At 45.4% G+C, this 27,782-nt stretch overlaps 1 protein-coding gene across 1 annotated transcript in view; it reads left to right on the top strand.

Moving 5' to 3' along the window:
* Nucleotides 1-27,782, top strand: part of LOC119400311 (lysosomal alpha-mannosidase) — a 462,470-nt gene that overhangs the window by 311,076 nt on the left and 123,612 nt on the right. The window contains exon 3 of the mRNA XM_037667342.2: nt 18,476-18,578. Coding sequence (XP_037523270.2) covers nt 18,476-18,578 — 103 coding nt within the window. The remainder of the gene's footprint in view (nt 1-18,475; nt 18,579-27,782) is intronic.

The following is a 27,782-nucleotide window of genomic DNA, read 5'->3' as shown; positions in this document are numbered from 1 at the left end:
ACTTCATTATATTTTTTGAAGCTTTCCATGTTTTCGTAAAGCGCGGCCGTAAATTGTTCTTTTTGTGCAATTGTTACTGGCGCTTATATTTTTGCCGTACGTTTTATTCCCTGTTTCATTGAATGTTTGCAGATTGCATTTTTTTTGTCCGCGTATTTTTACAACGTTGGCGGAAAAAGCATACAGAGAAATAAAAGGGTTGCTGATAACATCGGAAACGGCATTTGCCATCGTCATAAGGCGTCCGCGGTGTAACATGATTTTCGGCACGAATAGATAAGTTTATAGCGCGTACAAAACATTGGTCGTTTTTTGCGTCACTGCTTACGAAAATGCAACGGCAGATTTCTTTTGCAACATAGAGCAGTTCGCTCCGTGACGTTCTATGCTCTTTGTACTCAGTTGTGCGTAGAAGAAATAGAACCCAAGCTCAAGTTTGGGCGCGACGCTCGCGCTGCCGAACTATGCGTCACTGGGGATAGAGGCTGCCGGCGAGGGCGGTTTGTCGCCGGATTTGGCAGCGGCGGCGGAAGCGGGGCGGCAGTGTTGTGGCAAAAGGAGACGCGCCGTGGATAGTCCGAGCTACGATAAGAGCAGTGGCGCCGCTCGACGTTGCTTTGGAAGCCTATAGGATACGGGCATATATTTCCATATTATGTGCCGAGAAATTATCGGCTATATTACCTGCCGAGAAAAAATGGGAGATATGTGGAACAAGTACTGCATGGATGCGCCCCCAATTCTTGAATATTTGCCTCATATGAAACCCCTTCTGAGCTCAGCACTTCAAAAGCGGTCTGGAGAGAAAGGCCGCTGGGCGTCATGTCCTAAATAGAGCCGTTTGAGGTGCTCAGTAGCCTCCAGAAAATCGCTGGTCACAAACTGGTTTATCAGCCATTATAACGCAACGAATTATGATAATATTAATAATTGTGGGGGTTTTACGTCCCAAAACCACGATATGATTATGGGGGTCGCCGTATAGTCGAGGGCTCCGGACAGACCGACCACCTGGGGGCCTTTAACGTGCACCATAATTTAAGCACACGGGCCTCTAGCATTTTTCCTTTATCGAAAATGCAGCCACCGCGCCCGGGATTTGATCCCGCGAAATTCGGGTCAGCAGTCAAGCGCCATGACCACTACACCACCACGGCGAATGCAACGCCCGAATGAGAGTTTCTGATTCACTCCAGAGTCCTATATAAGGTGGCATACCTGTCAATAGCGCTGTTGTATCGCAACGAAACGGGCTAGTCGTCACTTGCGTCAGCATCGCGCTTCATGCGACAGGCCCACACAAAAAACAAAAAACAACAACAAATGTGGCCGAATTCTGGACGAAATAGCGAATATTGATGAAAGTGTTTGTAAAGTCATCAATGCTTCGCACGGAACTTGAGGTTACTTTTATAATAGCGTAAAAGGAAATTTCGCGGGTATCATTTTATCGTTGAAACCAGTCACTTAATAGGATCTGTGTAAAATATCTTGTACCCGCTTTCCCAAAGGCAACTAATCAAAACATTTGCGGCTTTTCTCGAGCAATAGTTTCCATGCTAACCCTTTACTGTTGGAGAAAAGAAAACCATAACAGTTGGCTGATTACGTGGCATTTTTAGTGGTACCAGCGCGCGATCCTCTAAGCTCGCCCCGTTTATCGAGGAAACCACCGTATATATCACATGTCGCTGTAGAAAAAAAGAAAGAAGAGACACTGGTTAAGTGAACAGAGCTTTAATGTCAGAGTTGAAGGCGAGGAAAGTATTATTATTATTATTATTATTATTATTATTATTATTATTATTATTATTATTATTATTATTATTATTATTATTATTATTATTATTTGATATTAAGCACATATACAGGCCTACAAAGGACGCAAAGGAAAAATATCATGAGTAATACAATATTTGCAGAGAGGCAAGTAGCTGACTCATTGAAGCTGTCTGCATTAGCTCGCAAAACGGGTATCGGCGACTTTCGCTGCCACGGATTTATGCATCCAGTCTGACGATAGGGAAGGGACGCAGGCGGGGAGGCACAGCGGTCAAGCAGAAGCTGACACTGAGGCGGCGCGGCGATGCAGCCTTATATGTACACAGAGGCATGAACTGGGTCGCAGCTGGCGCAGCAATAAACACGGCGCGGCGCGATCTGCCGCGCTGTCATGACGTTGACCCAAACAGAAAAGGGTCGGCGGTATATGAATCGCATAAATCTCGCCGACCCAGTGGGCAGAGCATCACAGAAGGATTATATCGCTCGGCTGGTAGCAAGACGCGATGTGACAACGCAGGGAGGGAAGCTCTCTTCGGCAAGGTCAGCGCTCTTGGTGCTCGCCTCGGACGTCTTGTGCTCCCCACACGAAAGAGCCGGAACTGTTTGCTATTCCTGTATATCTTGTCATTCTCATTTTCTCCGTCTTCTTTGTTGTTCTTCGCGGCTGTTCTATGTGTATACAATATACAATGATATATACAACAGATATATGCAGTGGTTGTTCGCATGTCCCATATATAGTGGTACCGGCTGCTCCTCATCACGTCGAAGCTAAGGAAATAGGCCGCAAGTGCTTAGACTGTGTTATAACATTCTAGACCCACAACTAAGCTATTTGTCATGCTATCTGCAGTACTTTGTTGTTGTTTTTGTTACTGTGCCATTACAAAATACGCAATAGCATATGTGTTTTCCGCAGGTGGCCCAGGACTCCATCGATTGCCTCAGAATATCGTAACATTCGTATAATCGCATGCAAACTGGCTAAATCATACCAAGCGCGCCGGATGACGATGAAAATTAATCGGCACCGCGATTTTTGTGAAATCAGCGCGCTATGCACTTGCGCTACATGATACTCGTTGTAATCCAACATCGAGCATGCCGCAATGCTGGGCTGCAATTCACAAAGCTGTTTGTTCGTTTTTGCCAGTGGACGACCGGCTTCGTTATTGTACAGCAGCGAAATTGACTGAAGTTTTCCTTTACGAACAAATGAAGCGTAACATGTTTTATTCCGATAGCAACTATATGGACGCTCCAGGTGAATTTTTGCGGTCGCCGTGAGGACCCCGCGCGTCGTATGTTCTATGTTCGAGTGAAAGCCTACGACCTATGTTCTATTTTCTATATGTATACGAGTGCAGCCGATGCTCGCTGCTCAAGCTGAGAGGAAACGCGCCGGCCGTCTTCCGTCGCACGAAAGGAACATGTGATCCCGGACGAGGAGCTACGCGGCTCCGGCAGCAATAGCGTACTTTGAGCCACCGAGCTCGGTCGCGCATGCCCAATCTTGGCAGGGATCGACAAACGGCTCATACCTTTGCACTGTACTGTGCTCTCACCGCTTTGTTTCCGTCGAAGCGATAGGCAGCATGAAGGTCGCTTCGCTCGCTGCATCGGCCGAGTTTCCTAACGCCAGCGTTTTCTTAAGATACGCCAGGGCGGATGCTAAAGAGAGAGAAATAGATGAAAGGGAAGAGGCAGGGAGGTTAACCTGGTAGTAATAACCGGTTTGCTACCCTGCACACGGGTGGGGAAATAGGGGTCGGAAAGAGTACAGATAGAAAGATAAAATAAAAACAAAACAAAAAATGTAGGGGTGTGCGAATATTCGAGTTTCGAATTCGAATCGAATAGTACCTAGTCGAATAAGTCGATTCGACTTTCGAATAGCTAGTATTCGAAGTTCCGAATACTTCGACGGGACGAATATCTAAAATGCGACAAAGGTCAATGGTACAACTTGGTTAGGGTGGGGTGGCAAAAACTTACACAAACGTCGTTACAGTAGGCCTTTCGCTAAAACTTTCACTGACATCCTGGTTCAAAAGCGAGCAAATGTTAATCTTAAAGGAGATTATGTCATTTACGCACGTATGTTAAAGAAGTCAGCTTACTTCGTATAACATTCCAGTTTGTTGCTGTCGCATTCATTGCTTTGTCCCTGCGTCGAAACTGATGACACTTTCGTTAATACGGGCCCTGAATGTCAATGATTCTACAAAATTGCAGCTTTCCACGTTATCAGAAGAGCATTATGACTTACAACATTTGCAGCACTTTTCTCTCTCTTTCTTTTTTGCTTATTTATTACTTTTCTCTAGGTTTTCGTTTTTTGGCAATGACCCCTCTCTATAGAGCGTGAAACAGCGCTGTAGAGATATCCAGAAGATGCAACCTATTTGCAAAAGCCATATCTCTCGTAGGCTGCACATTTCTAATTCAAACAAGACGTTGAAAAAAATAATCATGATTGCGATTGTGGTCACGTATATATACGTGGTCGCGCATACATAATTTTCTCGGCAGTGTCGAATTCTGTTCTATTCCGTCTCTGAGGAACGTGGTTTAGATACATCCACGTTTTAAGAAAGCTATTTGGTTTGCCAAACAAACAGTAGATACAAATCAAAGTATTTAAAGGTATCCTTGGAGGCCACATGCACAGTACTCGCCAATGTTAGGGCACACGATGTGTGCCAAGGATAAGAAGACCGGCCAAGTGCATTCCGATGCTTTCACTTAATGCTCTGTCTTCGTTCTGTGTTTAAACTTCGCATGTCAGACTGCGTAACGTCCCCGCCACGGTGGTCTAGTGGTTATGGCGCTCGACTGCTGACCCGAAGGTCGCGGGATCGAATCCCGGCCGCGGCGGCTACATTTTCGACGGAAGCGAAAATCCTTGAGGCCCGTGTGCTTAGATTTAGGCGCAAGTTAAAGAAACCCAGTTGGTCGAAATTTCCGAAGCCCTCCAGTACGGCGTCCCTCATAATCATATCGTGGTTTTGGGACGGTAAATCCCAGATGTTATTATTATATTAGACTGCGTAACAATTCGTCACACTTAATTCATTCTCTTCAAGCTTCCCCCGTTTTGATAATTCTGAGTGCGGAGTTGAATGTTTAAATCCGTGTGCTCGTTAGCCGCGATAAGCGTTATTTTTCTCATTTTCGGCTCGTAACTTTTGCAGCAACGGTCAACTTAAGACGCGTCAGGGCGTACACATTGTCTAATGATGGCGTCAATTTAATGCTACTGAATTGAGTAGGAGACCTAACTTCCGAAGAATGTTCTTTGATGATGACAACAACGATGATGACGATGACAGCGACGACTACAAAGAAAGTAAAGCGACACGAAAGAAGTTAAATACATGCGTTCAGTTCTTTTACATTTCAGCAAACTGCTCATATTGCAACATCAGTGACCGCGTGCAAGCAATAGACAGCGTTCATCCTGTCGTATAACGCAGTAAATATTTGCTTACGCAAATATTGAGTGCGTTGTGTAATATTCCTTATCGTTAACATAAGTCTTAGAGTGCGGCGTTTGCTTGCTGGGCTTGAGTGGTTCACTCGCCATAATATTTCAGATTTGCTGCTTTGAGCAATCATGCAATTTGCACAGAAATTCACGCACTTAGGCAACGCTGCATTATTTAGACAGTGACTTAATTATCAGAAAATAGTAGCATCATGAAGAAAAAAAAAGTGACGATGACTAATGACATGCATGCAGTTAGGTAATCTCTCTGTCAACGCAGACGAGTTTTCTTTTTATATTTCCCGAGCGAGTTGAAGAAAAGTACCATAGAAAGTTTATTTGTTCACTGTCCAAATTTACGTATTAGTTTGCTACCTTAGTGCATGGAGGGTGTTTTGTTTGCCCGTTTTATCAGGCTATGTATTAATGCGAAGTATGTGTCAGTAGCAACATTCACTCTCTCTCGTCTGCAACTATTACGTCATGCCCGAATTCAGAATGCGACTTAGATTTTAAGAAGTGTCAAGCCACGTATGACAGTGTCAATTTAGGGCCGTTATTCAACACGGCCGCATTGGTGTGAATTCATTTTTTTTTATCTTTGAGAATACGCATAACAGAATAACACATTTCACGCCGATTGCAGTTTATTTCTGTTTCATTCGTTGCTTTTGTCAGTGATGAGATATGTGCGCATAACTACGTCTTAGCACAACTAACACGTACAAGTCAACGTTGTCACATTTGCTGTGTTCTATTAAGCACGCTAGATTTTTTTTTCGAAGATGCTTCAGTCGGTGTGTAGGGTTATTTATCGGTTTGGAAAAGGGCCATCCTTATCATGCTTAAGAAGCGCGAAAAACACGGGGACGCAGGAAAGGTACGCACAGGACAGGCGCTTTCTAACAACTGGTTTTATTACCGGAAAACCCGGACTTTTTATCCGAAAAGAACTGCGCAAAGCATTTCTTGTAAAACATCCAAACACATAGCGAAACACGTGAAATGACATAACAATCACAAAAACGCACACAGCATTTACATTTAGCAGATAGTATTTGATATGGCAGTGGAAGGATGACCTACAAGGTCATCTTTGTGCTGTGAAATGAAAAGTGTTTCAGCGATTTCCCTAGATGTTTGGTTATTATGCTTAAAAAGAGTAACAGTGTTGTCTACGCGGGGAGTACACTCACATTTGTTGCAGTGAAAGGCTATGTGTGCACTATTATTTCCTTTTAAAGTGGTCATATGTGTTCTCTTAATCTTGTGTTCACACACCTGCCAGTCTGTCCTACATACGCGTGCCCGCACGTCATGGGTATTCTATACACAATCTTATTGATGCAATCAAAAAACTTGTCCTTGTGCACTATGGTGCACTCTTCACCACTTTTCTCGTTTTCAAATTTTCGCTTCACTCTAGAGCGCACAGTGCCGATTTTGTTTTTAGCCGAAAAGACCACTTTAACACTACGTTTGCGTGCAACTTTTTTTAATCTATGGGAGAGGCCGTGTACATAAGGAATTGTAGGCACATTTGAAAATGGATCATTCTGCCTGCTTATTTCACTTGTTTGTTGCTTATCATGGTTAAGATTCTCCAGAAGTCTCCCGCATGAGGCCTGCAAACGTAGTGGTCGTATCCAGCATCCTTCAAGCGGTCAACTTGGGAAGCAAATGCAAAGTTCACAGAGTGAAAACAAGATTTCAGTAAGGCAGACAGAAAGCAGGAAACCACAACAGCATTTTTCACAATCCTTGAATGACCTGAAGCATAGCTTAAAAGTGGTTTCCCAGCACTTGGCGAATGTGACCAACAAATATGACCCGGCTGGAAATGTAAGTTAACATCAAGGTACTGCAACTTATTGTCGATCGGAATTTCCGAATTTCTTATTGTCAACCAGAATTCCTGGTCAACATAGGCTTAATTAGCTAATTAACCTAATTAACACTAACTAGGATCAATCTTAGTCTTTATTAGGCTTAGTTCGGCTCATCTTGCCGAGCTTGGCATGACTGAACACATCAGAATCTCAACTCGGCTTAATTAGTACTAATTAGGCGTTGTCTTAGTGACCTTAACTATACTTAGCTAATTAGGTGTTACCATGCTCAAATAGGCTTAATTAGGCTTGGCTATGATTAACTTGGCTTAACCAGGTACAGCTATGCTTAACTTAGCTTGACGTGGCCGCGCCGGCATGATGGTGATAATTTCTTGTCTACTTCGCGACCCGGACAAACGGCGGGCATGACAGCTCTGCTGTAAAGAAGTCAAGAACATCCGTCCACAGCTACCGATGTATGACAGAACAGAAGCTCGTTCTTGTTCTTTCTTTAGTCGCCCCGCCACGGTGGTCTAGTGTTTATGGCGCACGACTGCTGACCCGAAGGTCGCGGGATCGAATCCCGGCCGCGGCAGCTGCATTTTCGATGGCGGCTAAAGTGTTTGCGGCCCGTGTACTTAGATTTAGGTGCACGTTAAAGAGCACCAGGTGGCCGAAATTTCCGCAGCCCTCCACTACGGGGTCTCTCAGAATCATGTCGTGGTTTCGGGACGTTAAACCCCAGATATTATTGCTTTCTTTTGTCTCCGTATATCATTGTGCTGCTCCGTGGAGTCGTGACTCCGCAGCAACTCTCCCGCTTCTTTCGTGCTGCTACAGCGTCGATGGCTATTGCGAACCTCCGTTAAATTGCTGAGCCGTTTCTATCCCCTGCAGCGAAGAAAATAAAATGTTGAGTGGCACGATCATCGAGTGGCCAAGCCTTTTATCTCGACGTAGGTTCTTAGGCAACGCGTGCAGTAATGAGTGCGATTTTATTCTCCACGTGGCGCTATTACCAAACAGCGCGCTCATTACGGCTAACGCGGTGAATTTCTTTGCTTGCTGTCTTTAGCTCATCTTTCTTAACTTCTTGTTCAGCATTTACTGCAGTCGTCATTCTCTCCACCGGTTGTTTTTTTACCATCTGTGATCTACGACCTTTATTTTGTACGTGTTAAAAAAAAAAGCATTAAATTCTGGTGTTTTAGTTACCAAAACCACAGTTTTTTACTACTTTTGAGCAACCGTGGTTCCTTAACGTACACGTAAACCTAGGTACACGCGAGCGTTCGGGCATTTCACCCCCATAGAAAGTAGCCGCCGTGACCGGAATCAAAGCCACGACCTGCGGAGGCGTTACATCAATGTGGCGAGTAAGGAGCGATTGTATTTCGTGGCAAGCTCAGGACGTCGAGCATTACGCGGTTACAACGCAGCTGACGCTTGCCGTCGAAATGGAGGGTAATCAAGTATACGAATTCCCCCGACGTTATAACAGATCGCCTAACGCAACTTCGATGGTGGGCGCCATCTGTGACCCTCTTGCACTTCAAGTCTGCTGCCAAATGAGTTCCGCCCTTTTGGTTGGTTTGTTTTTTCTTCGTAGTGTATGCTCTTGACTTTCCTGGCTGTTTGTTGCTTCCTTCTCTCAAAAATTATAGTATATTTCAGCGCGCGCATTGTCGAAATGACAGAAAACGGCGGTTATATCAGCAACGAAAAAAATACGGAGCGGATAAAGAGAGTGTTGTTGGTTTTTTGTTTTTTTGCAGTTTCGAAGGGAGTTTTTATGCGGTTTTTTTTTCCTTGTTTTGCTTTGCTTTGTTCTTATCTACTCGCCAAATCAGATTTATGCCGGCGGGCCTACCTCGGCGTTTTCGGAATCATGGCCCAAGCTACGCTATCAGATCGCCAGCCATGGTTCAATATTGGAGTTCGATGTGTTGCAGAGTTTCGAACCTCTCGTGCCCATCATGTGCTCTCTCTGGCTTGTTTGCCCCGTCTTTGGTATTGATGTAAAGGGTACTGCGCAGTGTTCTTTGTTTCACTCACCCGCTATGTCTAACTTTCTGTTCAGCATTATGGTGATCAATTCGGTTATGTTTCTCGATTATTTTACCGAAATATCCGCTTGCCAAGACGGACGTGCTGCAGATTACGAAAGCGAGATTGTTGAGAGACGTCAATGAGACATTCATACCCGCGCCCGTGCAAATGCTCAAAACACGCGCCATACGCAGTTTTCGTCATGTCTGCGAACATTCGTGACAATGTTGCGAACGTTACCTCGTAACGATTCAAATTCAGCACTAAGGTTTAAAAAAAAGAAGAAAGACCCAGACAGAAAAGTGTGTACCTCATGCACGTTAAATAATGTTAAACAGTGCCGCAATGGCAGGCCGGCATTTAAGTATGCGTGGGCCGTCCTTTGTCTAGTGGACTTTTCTTTTCATTTATCCATTCATCCTGGTGTGTAAGAGATCCGCTAACATTTCTAACACATGAGCCCGAAGGCTGACCCAACGTACCAAGACATCCGCTTGCTTCATAATCATATGTACCGTTGGCTGAGCCTTTCTTCAGGTTTAGTGTTTATTTTAAAATCGCAGGCGTGCTTGCGTGGGCAGGTATTAAAAGCGCGGCGATAATGAGTGATGAAATATAAGACTTTACGGAAACTGGACGCTTGAACGTTTGTGCTTCCCAAACAGACGTAACAGTTTCTCTATAAAACAATTTGGAGCGTTAAGCTTATAACGAGGAGAACGCGCATAGGAATGGCGTTTGAGTGCGGGTTCGATAAGCAGCACCGAACAGCCGCATTTTTCACTTTGCAAATGCTCTTACATTCCTCATCTCTTACAAATGATAACCGCGACAATAATCGCTCCTCTATACAGCCTACGACAATTTTTGTTGCATCCTCGGGACGCTTAAGCGAACACATTGCTGCCATTATTCTAGTAAAATCATCGTCGTCCGCACAAACCGACGTCCGTCCTTTCGTTTAACCGCACACTTGGATTGAACTGCGCGGAGAGTGGCCTGATTTCACTGCATCGTTTTAACGTACTGCAACAGAGACTCCACTGATCACATGACTGACGACGATATTTCATTGCAAAGGTAACAGAACCTGTTCTAAAGTGACTAGGTTCATTCATTCATTCATTTGATTTTTTTCTTTATGTCTTTAAGAAAGCGCATGAACGATGGAGTCCCGTAAGAGCCAGAGTTCTAGAATTTAAAATTCAAATGGAACACGGGGTTCTTTTTCCGCTGCAGCCTGAGGTTATGTTCACGGCCTTACGCCACCTGCAAACCACCAGAATTGGACATATATATATATATATATATATATATATATATAAATGCTGATTTGGTTCCATGGAAACTATAACGTTTGCATTTTTTTTATGCTTGAAGGTCCTTTACGAGTTTTATTTTATATGTTTCCGCTTCTGTTTTCTCACGCCGAGAATGGTGTATCCAATAAAGAGCGGTCAGGTACCTAGTGGCCTCAACTTACGGTTGACGGTCTTTTCTCACCCTACAAATTTACGACCCTGCAGACGCACGTTCTTGTATCCATAATTCTGATTGTAACAAAGGCAAAGGCCCGCCTTTTTTGCGGATTGTAATTCGGTCTTTATTGTGCTTATTTGTTCATATGTCCTTGTAGTTTTTTCAAGTTTCGGTAAATTGTCGTATCCACATTGAATTACAATTGGTTGGAAACGGTGGGTAGGCTTATCTGATTCCTCACCGACTTGGCTAGATCGAGGAACTTTGCAGTGGTTGTTTTTAAGTCGTTGTATACGGCGACTGTGCTGGTTCTCAGCCTCTGCCTTCGCAGAGTGCGCCTATTTAAGCAAATAACTGCAAAACTCACTGGTGTCAATTTAGCGGGGCAGCTTATTCTGCGCGACTAACCTGTATAGACTACCGTGAAAATTGCGTCCTTCGAAGGAAGAATATTGCAAGGACGATTATGTTGATATTTGGGTATTATGTCGCGTTAAAAAAAGCTGAAATGTTATTCAGATGACCTATATTGTTTGGATTTTGCCTTTGAACAACGTGTACCATACAAACGAACTAACTTTGCAAATATATGGGAATAACATTATTCTAAAACTGTCTGACTTTTCCGAAAGCTTTTTCAGAAGCCTCCCTAAATTGCCGAAACGGCCCTATGCAGTCCCATGGATCATACATTTTTCTTCCGTCTTTCCATAAGCAGTTACATCGACTCGCCACTGCCGAATACGGAAGTCGTGCGGAAGTCTTTAACCGGCAGGTTTAGAATATCCGCTGTATGCGGACGAGTGACGTTGAACATTTCTCACTGGTTTAACTCGAAGTCCGTTAGTAAACTCGACTGCTCTTATTTCCCGAGTGAAAATGCCCGATTATGTTGTAATGTTGTGCTGGATAATGCAAATGTCAACGTGCTGATACCTTGCCGTGTTTGCCTCACCAAAGTGACCATTCAGCACATGGAGCCCGCTGATATTAGGCATGATACGGTTTATGCAAATCACGAGATTCAGCGCGGCGCACAGATGTGTATGTAGAATGAGTTTACCTTTCGCCGACAGGTGTCGCTGAGAACGTGAATCGCGCCACGTGTGGAATGTCGAATACTCGAAGTCGTCGAGTTGCAGCCGCATTTGCGTCCTTAACAAAATTCGTTGGGCTAGTTCTTTGATAATCTTAAATACTGGATAGCGTGGATTTTACACAGGACAGAGAAAGCTGTGCATCTGTGTTCTGTCTCTGTCCTGTGTAGAATCCGCACTATCCAGTATTTATAATTTTGCATCCTCGTTGCTTGTTCTGGCTGTGGTATAGTCAAAACGGGACGTATACTTCGTCGATACCTGCGCGTTTTCGCTCTTTAGCACTGCGAGCGTTTTCTTTATTATTATTTTTCTTAGTTTTGGCCCTCCTTTTGGCAGGGAACTTCAACGGAAGTCCAGCTATAAGCGAATTTTCGCATCAACAGGCAGTAATTCAGGACGCCTCGCGCCTATGCTCTTACGTGCCTTCGTGTGCGTATGCATGTGCGTGTGCGGATGAGAAGGCTTCTTATGCAGCAAGTGTCGCTTGCGACACTTCATGCTTGCTACCCGTTCCCTGCCCAAAACACACAGACAAAGTGCGCAGCAGGTAGCACTCACGTCTCTTTCGATCTCTCGCTTTCCTTCTCTGGCTCTGCATATATGACGGTCTTGTCTCATTCATGCTAACAGCCATCAAAGTGACGTGTCCGCTTTTGGCTGTTTTTATTTCACTGTCTCCATTCTTTATCACCCCCGCATCTGCATCCGGGAAAAGCGAATCGGAACGGTTCCTTTCAATTACGCCCGTTCCGGATCAGAAAGGCGAGATTTTTGCCTATATTTCGTCGCTCACGGTGTCCCCGAGAGCGCCTATTTGGGTTATGCAATCTCTTCGCGACGGAAGCTTTTCGCAAAAAAAAAAAAAAGAAGAAAAAAATTAAAGAAATGAATCCGCTTGACTCCTCACCCGACACGCAGAGCAAGTCATGGTGAGCGCGTGCTTTATCTTCATTTCGGATGTTCGCAGTCAACGAATCGCATTCGTCTGTTCCTTTCTTGAGCATTGTAGCTTGCTGCGCAGGAGCATGTTGAGTGCCTTTGCCGTCAAGTCGTTCAGAACTCGCAACCGCGCAGATTTTGCAGCGGCATCGATTACGTAATTTGTATTCGAACATGCAGTATTACCAGCCACATCCCGCCGGCTGTCAGACGTAATGAACACATATCTGCGTTGTACACTTAGCATAAAGTCTGCGTTTCCACGGGCTCACGGGTCAGGGCGCGAATGCGTGTACTCGTTTATGTAATGTGAAATTAATGACGCGGATGTCACTTCAGTAACGGTGTATGCCCCAAAAACGGTAGAGAAATTCGTTTTTTTTTTTACCACCTCTCATTTCACTTCTCTTGGAGGGTAACTTAGGGGGATCGGCTCGCATTCATCATATGCATGCAACTTGAAAGAGCGTGACACGCAGGGTATACTAATCAGAAACGCGAGAAAGTCTGCCTATGCTTGTAGACGTTTCAGAATGAATCAATATCATTCATGTTTCAGTGTTGTAAATGTGGCCATCTTTCGCGATGCAATAGTATTATCTAGGATTTTACGTTCCAAACCCACGACATGATTATGAAGCATGTGCACGCCGTAGTGGAGTACTCCTGAAACCATCTGGTGTTCTTTAACGTGCACCGACATCGCACAGTACACGGGCCTTTAGCATTTCGCCTCCATCAAAATGTGACTGCCGCCGGCAGGATCGAACCCGCGACCTTCGGGTCAGCAGCTATGCACCATAACCGCAGCACCACCGCGGCGGACCTTTCGTGATGCAACCGCAAGACATGACACTCTGAGAAAAAGAAAATATGATAGTCTTTGCAACTTCGATTCCGTGGTTCGGGGTTGGAGTTTTGTTTGCGGCTGAACACCATCGCAAATGTGTTTTACAGCGAAAGCTGTTATGAGATCATTTCAACGGCCGTTTTCGGCGCCGTAGTTGCGGACACCGCCGCCGGTTACGTGCGATAGCGGTTACGGACACCGCCGCCGCCGCCGCCGGTGTCCGTAACCGCTATCGCACGAAATAAGAAAAAAAAAAGGAAACAAGAAAAAATTTCCAGGATGGAACGAGGTTCAAACCTGGGCCCTCTGCGTGGGAGCCCAGCGTTCTACCTCAAGGCCATGCCGGTGCTTGGAACTGCGTTGCAAAAATACCCTATACAGGCTTCATGTAGGGAAGGAACCACATTAACATATGTAATGTAGTGTGGTAGAAAAGTAAAATAACAACCAGGCGTCACACAATGCGAATTGCGCAACGAGTGGGTTGTTGAATGCTTCCAACCCATTACGAAGGCCTCTGTGATAATTCTTCATCGTCATCAGCCACAGCATCAACAAAGTGGACATTTTGCTTTACAGATGTTTAGCGAGTACCACGGTTCTCCGCAGAATGACGAAAAATTGCATAGTGGCTGTTTCCCTACTTCACAAAAATATGATGATTTATAGCGTAGTGGGGTCCTCGCAAGTGCACTTCTATTGGTTGCTAAGGAAGCCCATAAGGCTCTCATGATCCATTTCCTCAGGCTCTCAATAAAGTTAATTCCTTCTCTCTCTATCTCTCGCTTTCCGTTTCTCCGGTTAACGTATGTTATAAAGCGTGGTGGGACAGTTAAATAACGACCGGGTGTCGCACAATATGAATTACGTAACTAGTGGGTCGTTTAAAGCTTCCAAGCCATTATAAAGGGCTCAGCCATAATTCATTGTCATCAACCGTCGCATCAACAAAATGCACATAATGCCTTACAGATGGTACCTCACTTCTCCGCAGAATAACGAATAATGTCGTGGTGGGTGCTTACCAACTTTCCAAAAATTATGATTTGTGCCGTAGTGGGTGCGTTGCTAATGTACTTGTATTAGTAGCCACGAGAGAGCTTATAACGGGCTCTAGAAATGCCGCTCTTCCAGCTTTCGCTGTGACTGTGCTGCGCTTTCCGCGCAGGCCTGGCGTTTTTTTTTTTTTTCGCCTTAAAAGCACATTAGCGGACCGTGATTGAGCATTAGTGCTGCCGCATATCCTTCACTTATTTTGTCGATGTCTTTCCGGCTTACTTAATATACGCTCGCATACTGTCGTTCGGAAAACGATGTGAATTCTAATCAATCGCTAAATACTCTATGTTTTCTTCTGGGGCCGGCTTATTTGGTTACACAGACATGCGTGGAAACGCTGCGCAAATAACATTACAGAAATGGATTTCCTCTTCCTGCACGTTCTTTTATGGCGCGTCTTTGTAATATATCAATGTTTCTTGCGGCAGCGGTCACGTTCTCCTATGAAGGTACACAAGAATAGCACTGTTAAACGATATCTTGTTGCTAAAATTGTACTGTTCTTAATCAACGAGGCACGGTTCACTACCATTCATTGTCATTGTCCTGATAGAACGAACGGGAAAGCATTGTCATGCTTTCCGGCTATGCAGTAGACACCCGGAACAGGAAGCCTCCAAAGACCGCACAGAGCAGAGGCTCACTGTCAAAGCAGAGTGTCAGCTGCAGGTGCTCGATGCGCTAACACAGTGTCTGGTGTGTTCGCACTTATTTCTTTCATTCTTTCTTCGTCGCTTGAACGTCGGAAGCTATAGCTGTGCCATCATTGCGAATTCACTCACTCACTCACTCACTCACTCACTCACTCACTCACTCACTCACTCACTCACTCACTCACTCACTCACTCACTCACTCACTCACTCACTCACTCACTCACTCACTCACTCACTCACTCACTCACTCACTAATGCACGTACGCACTCACGCGCACACACACGTGAGCGCGCGCGTACATTGTCGTGGCTCGTAACGAGAAAGAGGTGAAACTGAAAAGCCTATCAGAAGCAGCAACGAGTGGCGTCGCTGTATCGTTTTACTATCGTATCTGTTCGTTTAAGCACAAGGGCTACCAGCTGACGCGTAAGGAAAGCAAAGGCACGCAGGAAGCGAAAGCGCCTCCGTCATCTTCGTCGGGGTCGAATCGAAGTAACGGACAGGCCCCAAGAGATGGGGGTCCCTCTTCCGAAGCTCGAGGCAACGCGGCCGACGGAAGCACCGATTCATCGTTGTCGCCCCCGCGGTCGAACCGCAGCAGCCTGCTGGATAAAGTTCCGCTCGGTCCAGTTTGTTTCACGCAGAAAGACTGAAGCAAAGAAAAACGAATGACCTCGAATGCTGTGTAGGACGGACGATATAGATTCTCTCGGTTTCCGTCTCCGGTCTTTACTTTCGCGGGAAAAAAGAAAAGGGGAAAGATAAGCTACAAAAACAAAGCGAGGGCGGGGGGCAAGAGAGAGGGAACTAAGAAATGTACTTTCTGGGTGATATACAAGTGCGGGTATTGCTACATAAGCTGTGATTGCCGAACGGCTCACTCACTTATAGAAACTGTAGGCGTCGCTTATTTAATGTACTGCACGGAATGATTCGCTTTTCTCCCATATGCGGGACGACGGTTTGTAACTGTCTTCCACCAAAGTGGCGATTCGTCGGAGCTATTTCCTCTCAGAGGCCTCATTCGAAGAACGGCTAACGCTTTTTGGTGGCTTGGTATCTATGTAATGACAATTTTACGAAATCATCATGTCATCACGAGTATATAGTCTCTCAAGTTCGAGGTCGCACTGCTTTTTATTTTGGTTAAATTATGATATAATCTGAAGGCTCTAGCAACGCATTCTTTATTCTTAAGTGGCGTGTGCTTACCTTCTTTTTTTTTCTTGCTTTCTTTCTGGACAGCCGCCGCTTTTAGGTTTTTCATTACAAAACTTTCGGATGTTGACGTCCGTCGATGCGTTTTATAATGCGAACAGCAGTTTTGTGCTTTGAAATGTCGAACCGAACCTGTCTGTGTGATACCTTTTCCTTTTCTCTTTCTCGTCTTCACATCCCGGCAACACTCGCAGGTGTTAAATTCTCATTCACTCCCCTAATCGAAAATTGTACTCTGATATGCACATATGGATGCCTCCGTTATAACTTTTTTTGGGAGCCCAGATGGGAGTTTAGGACGAAAGCGTCACGACGTTAAACCACCAAAAAATGAGATCGACGGGTCCCTCGAATATGCGGGAATCGGCAATAAATTAAAGAGAACTTGCTTGGATTATTACGGAAATTTTAAAACAGATGCTATGCAGATGTAACGCTAACGCCAAAAAATGCCGACTTCAATTTTTTGTAGTCAACTTGTTCACCGCTTTCGTCTTGTTCTGCTCGTCTGTTTTGGCGCATGCATGCTAAGAAGCGATATAATTTCGTTGCCTTAAGATATAGTTGAAGTTTTAGTTTGTTGTTTTGAAGGCACAAAGTCGTATTGCCCACGACCCAAGGCTAAAGGAACTGTTCTCCTGTCTGGGTATTGACCGTGTAGGGCGTGACGGCAGCAATTACTCACAATAGTTGTACAATGGTTAAACTTGTATTTATATATCAGACAGACATTACGAAAGAGGCCGAGATAGAAGTAAGGAAACGCAGAGGCTGGTGAACTAGAGCAACAAATTGGTTTCCTACCCTGTGATTGTCCGGTAATTATACATGCATACATGCGTAAGTACATACATACATACATACATACATACATACATACATACATACATACATACATACATACATACATACATACATACATACATACATACATACATACATACATACATACATACATACATACATACATACATACATACATACATACATACATACATACATACATACATACATACATACATACATACATACATACATACAGCACTGAAGCCAAAGAGGCTGTCGCCAGGAAAATCGCTTAGCCGGGGGACGGATGCGGGCGAAGGAGGCGAGAGACGCGACCTCGGTGAAGCATCTTAATCGCTGTACGTGACGTCTAAATGCACTCGACGAACTAAGGTCGTCAACTCGGACGCCTGTCACCGCGTGTATTCCGGGCCCTTTGCAAGACGGCGTGTGTCTGTTCTCGTAGGACGTATTCCGAGACCAAGCCGTTTCGCGGCAGTGCAGACTGAAACGCAGATTTACGGCCCACCCAACGCCGCTCGAGCACGTAGGTGGCAGCGAAGGAGACAGCTCAAAGAGCGTTTAATTCCCGAAAAATTCGCGTCTTTATTGGAGGACGGTGATCAGCTTTATTTATTATTATTTTTCTATAGCCTTGCACCTCATTTTATCAATCTTCCCCCCCCAAAATATCGCATAATTGTACAGGGCGCAAAGCCTTGTGGATGTCCTTACCTATATTTTTCTTGCTTTCTGTCTTAGCAGTTAAGACTGTGTTAATCATTTTTTATAGATACAAGAATTTTAGTCTGGTTAGCTGTTTTGCCAAATGCCCCGATGTTGCGTTGATATACAAGTACGCCAACTTGCATTGTCGAAGGACCACCACTTGAATATTTCTGTCGTCGGGGCGCTTTTATGGCTCTGGAACAAAAATAGTGAGCCTTGGTCGATTATCAACCATTATGCGCGAGACGGACTGTTTTATTCAGCCGCGCTAATCGCAGGTTACGACAGTTGTGACAGCGGTTCTGCGACAATGTTAACTCATCGCTCATTTTGTATCCTGTACGACTCTTTCGACTTCTACAATGAACGACATGTTCAATGAACATCCCTAGACGACGTCTTCTCGTTATTCTTTTTTGTCGCGTCTTATTTTCCGTTCTAGCAAGCGCGTTACACTAACCCTCTCCCGACCTCTCTTATTGTATTATTTTTTCACTACTTTTGCAGGCCTGCCACGAGACCAAGCCGGGTTTCCTGAACGTGCACATTGTAAGCCACACCCACAACGACGTCGGATGGGTCCACACTGTGAACTTCTACTACAGGAACTGTAAGTTCGACTGATTTTTCTAAGCACTGCGCTGACCTCGCTCGATATTGCGATATGCATTGAAAACTGGCTTAGATAGAGCGAACGCACGAACGTTCGCTTGTTTGTTCGTTCGTTCGTTGCGAATTCCAAGTTCTGAGAGTTCCTCCTCTGGTGTCGCGTGATTCGCGTCGCTGCTTCGCATTATGAGCGAAACTGAATGTTTTTTTCCTCTTTATTTCAATCGCAAGGGCGTTTGTGTCGGCATTATGGATTGCTGCGACTATTCCTGTACTAGATATCGAATAGAGTGAAAACGCTTGTCGACTTTCTTCGAGAAAGAGCGTCGTATTCTCAATTGTACGTAAGTAGAAGCGCTGCATTCCCTAGCACGGGCAAACGGGTGATGACCAAGTTTTTATTTAATTCATCGCTTTAACTATGCACGAAAACTGAACGCTTCGATGCTGTCATTTTGTAATGTTACCAAATTGTCCATCTTCGTGTTCACATCTCAGCGCGACTAGTTATTTATTCTCACATTTGTACGTACATTTCATTCCCTAGTGCGTTTTAACGTAAACTTAGATTGGTCGGCGCGCCTGGCTTTAAAGATTTGTTTATAAGTGAAATGGCAGATAGATCGTGGCGACAGCCTCCATTAGGAGCCCTATTCTCATGACACTCTGCACTCTATCCTACACGCTGCGTGTCTCTGCGACTGTTTTCTCAGATAATTAAGAACAGGGAACTCGATACGAATTTATCATTTTTAAGGAGCAAGTTAATGCCGGATAAATTTTCCTTGGGTCCTGGAAGTGGTGTTCGTCAAATACTGTCTCTTTTTCATAACGACCTTTCTTGACAGAGCCTATCAGCTTGACATGACGCTTGCAAATCTGTGCTGCAATTCCTTGTCGACCACAGGACATGGCATCGCGTCTTCATGCCCGTACTGGTCACGTAAAGCGATGCCTTGTTTTTCTTTCTTTTTTTCCACCCTCCTTTACTTCCAAAGTTCTTTCTTTTTTTTTTCCCGGGTGTGTATATGTGCTTGCGTGATTAATGATGATGAAATAACTTTATTTAAAATCCGGCAATTGGGAGGCCCGTGCCTGGGGCCGCCTAGATGGGCGCTTGGAGCTGTTGCTCCCGCGCGGCCTCCACGGCTCGCTGGACAATAATATTAAAAATGATTTCTTGTGAGAAATTGTAAGCGCAACTGACGGGCAACATTCGTACGTTTAATTAATAAAAAAAAAAACCACTGCCATGCCATGAATTCGTAACGACCAACGAGCTCCAACAAACTTAGTACTCCCGTAAGCAACATTATTACGCTGAGCGCAAAACTATATTGGCCGGGGCTGTAAAAAGTGGTAGCAAAAAAAAAAAAAAAATCAGTAGGAAAGCCAAGCACGAAGCCCGCCTAATTTGCACCATCCCTAAAAACGCGCAGGAAGGATAAACGTGGGAATAAAGTCGCAGTTTCGGCGCAAAGGTGAAGCAATGAATGCGATAGCAACAAATTGGAATGTTATACAAGGCAAGGCTAGCAGCTAACTCCATTAGGATCCGACCTGGCGTAACTCTACAAAACGCTGGCGTAAGGGAATACGGCCGCTCCAGGGAGCGAAGCGGTTCTCGTGCTGTCTGTCGCTTCAACGCGAAGTAGGCGGCGGTGAGAGCACAGCACGTACATGTACAAGGGTATGAGCCGTGTACTGATCTTAGTCGAGATAGCGCGCGCGCTAGCGCTATTTGATCAAAGTTCGCAGCTGCTACCCAAGCGACGCAGCCCCCGCCTCCCACCAGCTCGCAGCACCCCTTCATGCTCGTCTGCCCGACTGAGCCGGCCGGCGAATTTCATCGCTGCTTGAGCTGTCTGCAGCCTTCGCAAGCTTTCGCTCGCACATAGAACATACGACCGCGAGGCAATGTTATCGATTTGGACTTTATACGGAACAATACTGCCGCGACGATGGCGCAAATTCGCTTCGAGTGTTCATATAATTGGCATAGCAATAATAAGTTACAAATTAACCGTCCTTAGACGCGTAGACACGTATTGCGGGGATTTCTTCCCTGCACTGCGTGGAGCTCAAGTGGAGATATGACGTGATGTGCTGCACTATAGGCGCTTAAGCTTAACCTAGAGTCTGCATTTTACGCCTGTTATCCTTTCAAAATTATTCTTTTCTTTGAATTTTGCGTGACTTGTCGCCTTTATTTAGGCTATAATTTTGCGATATATATTGCGCCGACCAGGGGCAGGCGGAAGTACACCTCTGACGAGTATGTGACTGAGCGCCTGGGCGTCCTGCGAAGAGCAAATACTTGCACGTTGGATCGATTCGGTAATGAATTCGGCACTGAAGGACCGCCGAGCGATTTCGGTTATTCTTTATTGCTTAGACCGCGTGAAGGCGAGTGCTGGCGCCGGTGAGCGCACGTCTGTCTCCGCTTTAATGGCGTAGGACACGCGAATCAAGCAGGGCTGAGAGTGGCCGCAATAACAAGACCGCAATGACCGGCAGGCGAATTGCTGTTAGCAAATTCCACACATAACAGGATTCAAAAACATTCGCTAACTCGCAGGTTACCAGCTACGTCTCCTTTACAGTTTTTTTTTAAATGCGAAGCATTTCTTAGCGAACTTCTGCGACTTTGAGCGTATCTATCTATCTATCTATCTATCTATCTATCTATCTATCTATCTATCTATCTATCTATCTATCTATCTATCTATCTATCTATCTATCTATCTATCTATCTATCTATCTATCTATCTATCTAGCCGCCTACGACTTTGCGCTCTCCTGGCCGTTTCGTTAACCCAATGTATACCAAAATTGGTGTGTCATAACAGGGCCTTATTACGAACATAAATGACTGGTCATATCATGAAAATCATGACACGCGTGTCATGAACAGCATGATTTACATTCCATGGCCTTTGGTCTCCCTGGCCGTTCCGTTAATCGGATGTGTACCAAAATTGGTGTGTCATAACATGGCCTTATCGCGAACATGAATGACAGGTCATATCATGAAAATCATGACACGCATGTAATGAACAGCATGATTTACATTCCACGGCCTTTGGGCTCTTGCGGCCGTTCCGTTAATTTCATATATACCAAAATTGGTACGGCGTGACAAGAGTTCATGACGAACATAATGACAGGTCCTAACATGCAAATCATGACGCGCATGTCATGTGCAGCATTATTTACTTGACGTGGTCTCGGGGCGCTCGCGGCCGTTTAAATGAAGGGATACATACGAAAACTGGTATGACGAGACATTTCTGTATGACGAACATAACTGACACGTGGTAACATGAAAATCATGATATGCATGTCATGTATGACATGATTTACATGCCACGCTCATGGCGCACTCGTGCCGTTTCGCTAGACTGATATACACCAAAATTGGTACTGTGCGATGTGACTTTATGAAGAACATGAATAACAGGTGGTAGCATGAAAACCATGACATCCATGACATGTATGTCATGATTTACATGCCAGGCTCATGGTGCATTCGCGTCCGTTTCGCTTGCGTGATATACACCAAAATTGGTGTTACGCGACACGACAGTATGACGAACGTAAGTGAGACGTGGTAGCATGAAAATCATGACATGCAAGTCATGTACGACGTGATTTACATGCAACGCTCATGATGCGCTAGCGGCAGTTTCAGTAGATTGACATACACCAAAATTGGTATTGCGCGACGCGACTGCATGACGAACGTAGATGAGAGGTGGTAACGTGGAAATCATGACATGTAGGTTATGTATGTCATGATTTACATGCCGCGCTCATTGTGCATTCCCGGCCGTTTCGCTAGCTTGGTATACACCAAAATTTGTATTGCGCGACGCCACTGTATGACGAACGTAAATGAAAGGTGGTAACATGATAATCATGACATGCGTGAAATGTACGACATGATTTACATGCCATCCTCATGGAGCGCTCGTAGCCGTTTCGCTAGATTGATATGCACCAAAATTGGTATTGCGCGATATGACTGTATGAGGAACATAAATAACAGGTGGTAACATGGCAATTATGACATGCATGCCATGTATGTCATGACTTACATGCCACGCTCATGGTGCATTCGCGGCCGTTTCGATACCTTGATATACACCAAAACTGGTATTGCGCGATGTGACTATGATGAACATTAGTGACAGGTGGTAACATGAAAAACCATTATATTCATGTCATGTATGGCATGATTTACATGCTCTACTCATGGTGCACTCCAGCCATTTCGCTCCTTTGATATACACCAAAATTGGTATTGCGCAATGTGACTGTATGACGAACATAAATGAGAGGTCTTAACATGCGAATCATGTTATGCATGTCATGTACGGTATGATTTACATGTCACTGTCATGGTGTGCTTCGGGCCGTTTTGTTAACTGGATATATACCAAAATTGGTATGGCACGACACGAGTGCGTGATGAACATAAATGACAGGTCATGCATTTATATACCAGAATATGCGTTTTATTAGCATGATATATACCAGATTGTACCTGCATGCATGCATGGCAAACATGCGATAAACGGTGGACTAGATGCCATGTCATGAATGATTTCCTTTGGCTCAAAGACAAACAAGGCGATGTGTGCAGCTCTTTGCTGACTGCTTCGCATTACATCGATTCCCACAGTGCGTGGGATCTGCCGAATTTTTTTCATCGCGTAGTCGAAAACAGCATAGAAGGAATAAGCTTGGCCGAAAAGGCAGGAAGGCAGCTTCAAAGCTGGAACTATATATCTGCTTTCCGAACGGCTTCTCGAAATGCACATAGAATCTGTGAGCAGAATCTAGGCGGCTCTCCCTGAAACGCTTCTTTAGACATTTTCGATCGACATACGAACTGTGCAGCAGGAGAAAACAGATTTTCAAGCTAGCACAGTCTAGCGGAAAGAGCAATAATGATTAGATTTATTTTCATTGGTTGCGAAAAAAAGATAACATTGTGATGGAAGTGCACCTATAGTTGCGTTACTGAGCCGTTGCTCTGCATTAAGCGTACCATTAGGAATGACATGGTAAAGGGCCGAGAATGCAACAGCAAGCAACAGGCATTCGAATTTTTTATGCTGGAGGAAAAAAAAAAAAAAAAAGATGGATCAACCTGTGTAAAAGGAGCCAGACAGGCCGGCTGATTTTCTGACACGTGAACCTATTTTTGTCAATGTCCTTTCACGGCTTATTAGTGTCATCAGATTACTCGATAACAAGTTCGGCTTTTACAAATATAGACTCATCTATTGAGCATCGGCAGCTGGTTTGAAGCGCGTCACTGCGGTTCAGTTACTTTTTATACGCATGTGGGTTGCTGTCTGCCTGCCTCTACACCATTACCTTTGATTTCTTTGTCATGTTGCTTACCAGGTACGAATCTATATTCAGAATATATCGCCTGAAAGCAGGCATATTAATGGATAATACTGGTTATTCCTTTTAGAGTGATAGCTCTGCCCCTCCAGGTACAAATCAGAATACGCCTCGTTCCGTGAACTGACCTTCAAGATCAGCCAAGGTCATGCCACGTGCTTCCTTCCATGCGCCTCGCGTGTCGTCGCAACGCCGGCGAAACAGCTTCAGCGTTCGCGAAAACGAACCGCGGCTCAAGGTCAATTTTCGTGCCGCTACAGCCAGAGGCGCTGACCGCATCGAAGTTCACTTCACGTTTGCGCTGAGAGCGCCGACGGCGCCGAGCTGCGTCTGTGTGTTGTGTTGTAGTATTTGCTGCTACAAAAGCGGCTGTCTGGCAGCCAAAGCAAACAAAACCGAGCTATCGCTCGACAAACTTGGTTTAATAGCGCTCAACCATGCCAGTTTTTTTTTTTCCCTGACACTCATCGTCATGTCACGAAAACTACATAACCAAGCTCCGGAAAGCGGTGAGCTTCCTTTGAAATTCGTTTAGCCAGGGAGACGGCTTCTCATCTGTCTGCCGAGTTGACTGCCCTACGATTGACCACCGAGACCAGACACCTTGAGAGGGTTCGCGGATTACGAATAGTTTTTACACTCGAACGTTATTGATAAATCGGCATCAACTGATTGGGATCCGTCGTCCGCGCAGCTGCCATTGCCCTGGATGATCTTAGCGAGACAACGAGCAGGTTCCCTGAAGCCGCCACTGGCCATGCTGCTAGCCTCTCCGTCACCTCACTTCCACGGGCGTCCTCCGATCGGAGGCACCGACCACCAACGAGCCTGACAAACGTTGGCAGTAAAAGTGGCCGCTCTGCAGGGAGGAAGTATGGCGAAAAGGATAGCAGCGTTGAGGCTGCCACGCGCGCACCAAGCGTCGACGAGGCCACGGACTGCTCCACGCACGTCAGCAGTATCGCCGTGCCATCACGACCGCTGCGCGTTTGTCCCGTAGGGCGGGAGGGAGTAACGCGGGTGTCGTCGAAAAGACCCCGCGGTCGTCACGCCACGTGGTTTCAGATTAATGGGCCGATCCGCGTCTGCACGGAAGAGAGCTCACGCTCCCTTGCCGCGTTCACGGTGGCACCGGCCCGCCCTGACGGCCAGGCAATGCACGGATGGCAGGGGATATATATTTGGGGAGGGAGGCTCAAGTTGGTCTCTGAGGGGCTGTGTGCCTTTTGGTTTGCGGCAACGACGTTACCAGCGCGCGGCCATGCCGTGAACGGCTTTCGTGCAAGGGGATAGTGCCGTAGATGAGCACTGAGAAAAGGAAATAAGGATTGCATCACATTAACTTCAATGTCCCCCGTTCCTCTGTATTTACCTTCTTTAACATTTTTCTCCTAATTATGTGACATCGGTGAAGTTTGGTCCACTTTGCTGTGGCCAGGATTTGTGTCAGTGTTGCTCGAACAAATTCACTGGATGTAACCCTAGAATAAGTGGCTGTTGAACGAACCTGAACGTAACCCTACAAAAGCAAATGGGGGACCGATTCTGCCAAGATATGCACAATGATGTACAGAACCGCACTTTTGGAATTCACACTCGAACCAAGTTGCAAGGGCAGACCGAAGCAAGAATGCTGATTCTGAAAGAAACGGAAGTTGCTTGCTGTAACCTAAAAAAAAACACAAAAAAACACTCATATTACTCCGATCTGATGCACCTGGTCTGCACTCGCGAGAGAGGGCGTTCACGCGCCCTATTTCATTCGAGTGCCTGCCATTTGGGATACCTAACGTTAAAAGATGGTAACTTGCGGAGTTGGTATTGGTTTATCGTGGACTTAAACAGCGCACAAAAAATTAAGAGTAAAGGAGGAACGACGCGCACACTAACCTATACTTCAAGACCCACCTTATTTGGCTCCGACAAGTGCCTTGTGTGTGTGCCGTGCTCAGCGCTTGTTGTGTTTGTGTTGTGTTTGTGTTGTTCTTCCCTTAGTCCTAGTATTTCTGTCCGCTGTTTAAATTCATGAATATTGTAAAAAGACGGACAAAACAGTGTGTCGTTGTTTTTACGAACGAAGCGCTTGGAGAACAAAGTGTTTTATTTTTTTTTGTTCGCTTCTAATATTATAACTATAACAAAGAATATTATAACCTGTGTGGATGAAACCGGGGAAAAAAAGCGCGAAGAAGTAGACTGCACAGGACCAGTGCCTGTCTAACTATTCTATTCTTTGTCTTTTTGCTTCTTCTGCCGGTTTCCTTTATCCGCTTATTCAACAAACTGGCCCAACAAGCAACGTGATTGTTATTACTGTGCAGTATTCTTTCACTGCTGCATCACCGTCGCTCGTCCATTATTATTGTTTTCTTCATCCTTCTATTCTTGTGGCACCTTGAGAACCAATTCGTACGTTTGACTGAAGTAGAAAGTCTAAAGCACGGAGCACTGTATATGCAGCTATAGATGTTGTGTTTACGTACTTAATACATTCGGTCATTGATAACAGCGCCTATGCTTTGCCATTACGCATTCCGGTAATCTACGCCGTTTCTTCATTGTGTCGATGTTCAGCCACCTAGCGCGAATTAAGTCGTTCACATTCAGACAGTTATTAGTAGATAAGTTCGCAAGTCACTTTGCCGCCGCCGAATCGAAACAACATCGCCAACAAGGACGTAGTAGAGCGGTGCGCACGTCACCTATCACAAAGACTTAGCTGCACCTTTATGCTTCTGGACCGTGGTGTTTGCGAATATCAGTCGGTAAATCTGTTGGTGGAAAGGAACGGTGAGGTCTGGGACCCGCGCCCATGGGCATTTTTTTTCTTGAAATTGATAATTTTCGTTAGTTGTGTAACAAGCCTGTTTACGTGCAAACAGCGCTGCAGCCTCTGGATTTATGATTTTTTTACATGTCGCTGATGATATGACACGGTACCCACGTACGTGTGTATCGCGTGTGGTTAATTTCTTGCTGTAATATAATTTTTATTGGTTTATAAATACGACAGATAGCTCGTAAAATTCGTCCACTGAGTCGACCTAAAGCCGGCGTTGTGTGCGTATATAGCTGTGAATGGATCCCACCCACCTTCACCGACTAGAATGGTCTCGATTTTTTTTTTTTTTTGCGCACCTTCTCTTCTCTTCGACCCTCCTTCCATATTTCTCCTTCCCCCATAATGCAGGGTAGCAAACCGGATGTTTCAGTTCTGGTTGATCTCCCTGCCCTCATTTGTGTATGTGTCTCTCTCTCACACATTCACATAGATCGTCGCACGGGAAAACAGTGACCGTGCAAGTATGTAGCAACGTGTGACGCTCAGAACACTGCGCTCGACGACTTGTATATATTATCCCCTTCACGGGCGTCGTTACTCTTTTTTTTTCTTTCTCAACTGCTTCCCGCTTTGTCATCCATCCATCTTTCTTCCTCTGCCTCTTTCTTGTTCTCAAGAGCGCACGACCATCTCTTTTTTCCTTTGCGTAGTTAGGTCGCCCACCGGCGGCCGCGTGTGTGAGACTCTTGAGGGCACCGCAGCACACGTGTAGGGGCGTCGTGTTGACGCCGTAACCAGGGTGCTGCCCTCCGGCTTCCTTTTGTCTTGGGCGGGTGAAAAATGGCGCGGTCGACGTGATGACAGGCGCCTGTCATCTTCGGTGCGGCGAGGCCCCCAGCGGGCAGCACCGCTTGCCGCCCGGCTGTCGACGTCGCAACGGGGGAAAGGAAATGGCACGCGGCAGCGCCGCGATGGACGCGCGTGCTCGCGAACTTGGCGTGATGT

This window comes from Rhipicephalus sanguineus, chromosome 1 (genome assembly GCF_013339695.2).
Source record: "Rhipicephalus sanguineus isolate Rsan-2018 chromosome 1, BIME_Rsan_1.4, whole genome shotgun sequence".
NCBI classification, from domain to species: Eukaryota; Metazoa; Arthropoda; class Arachnida; order Ixodida; family Ixodidae; genus Rhipicephalus; species Rhipicephalus sanguineus.
This window is presented reverse-complemented; position numbering and strand designations above follow the sequence as displayed.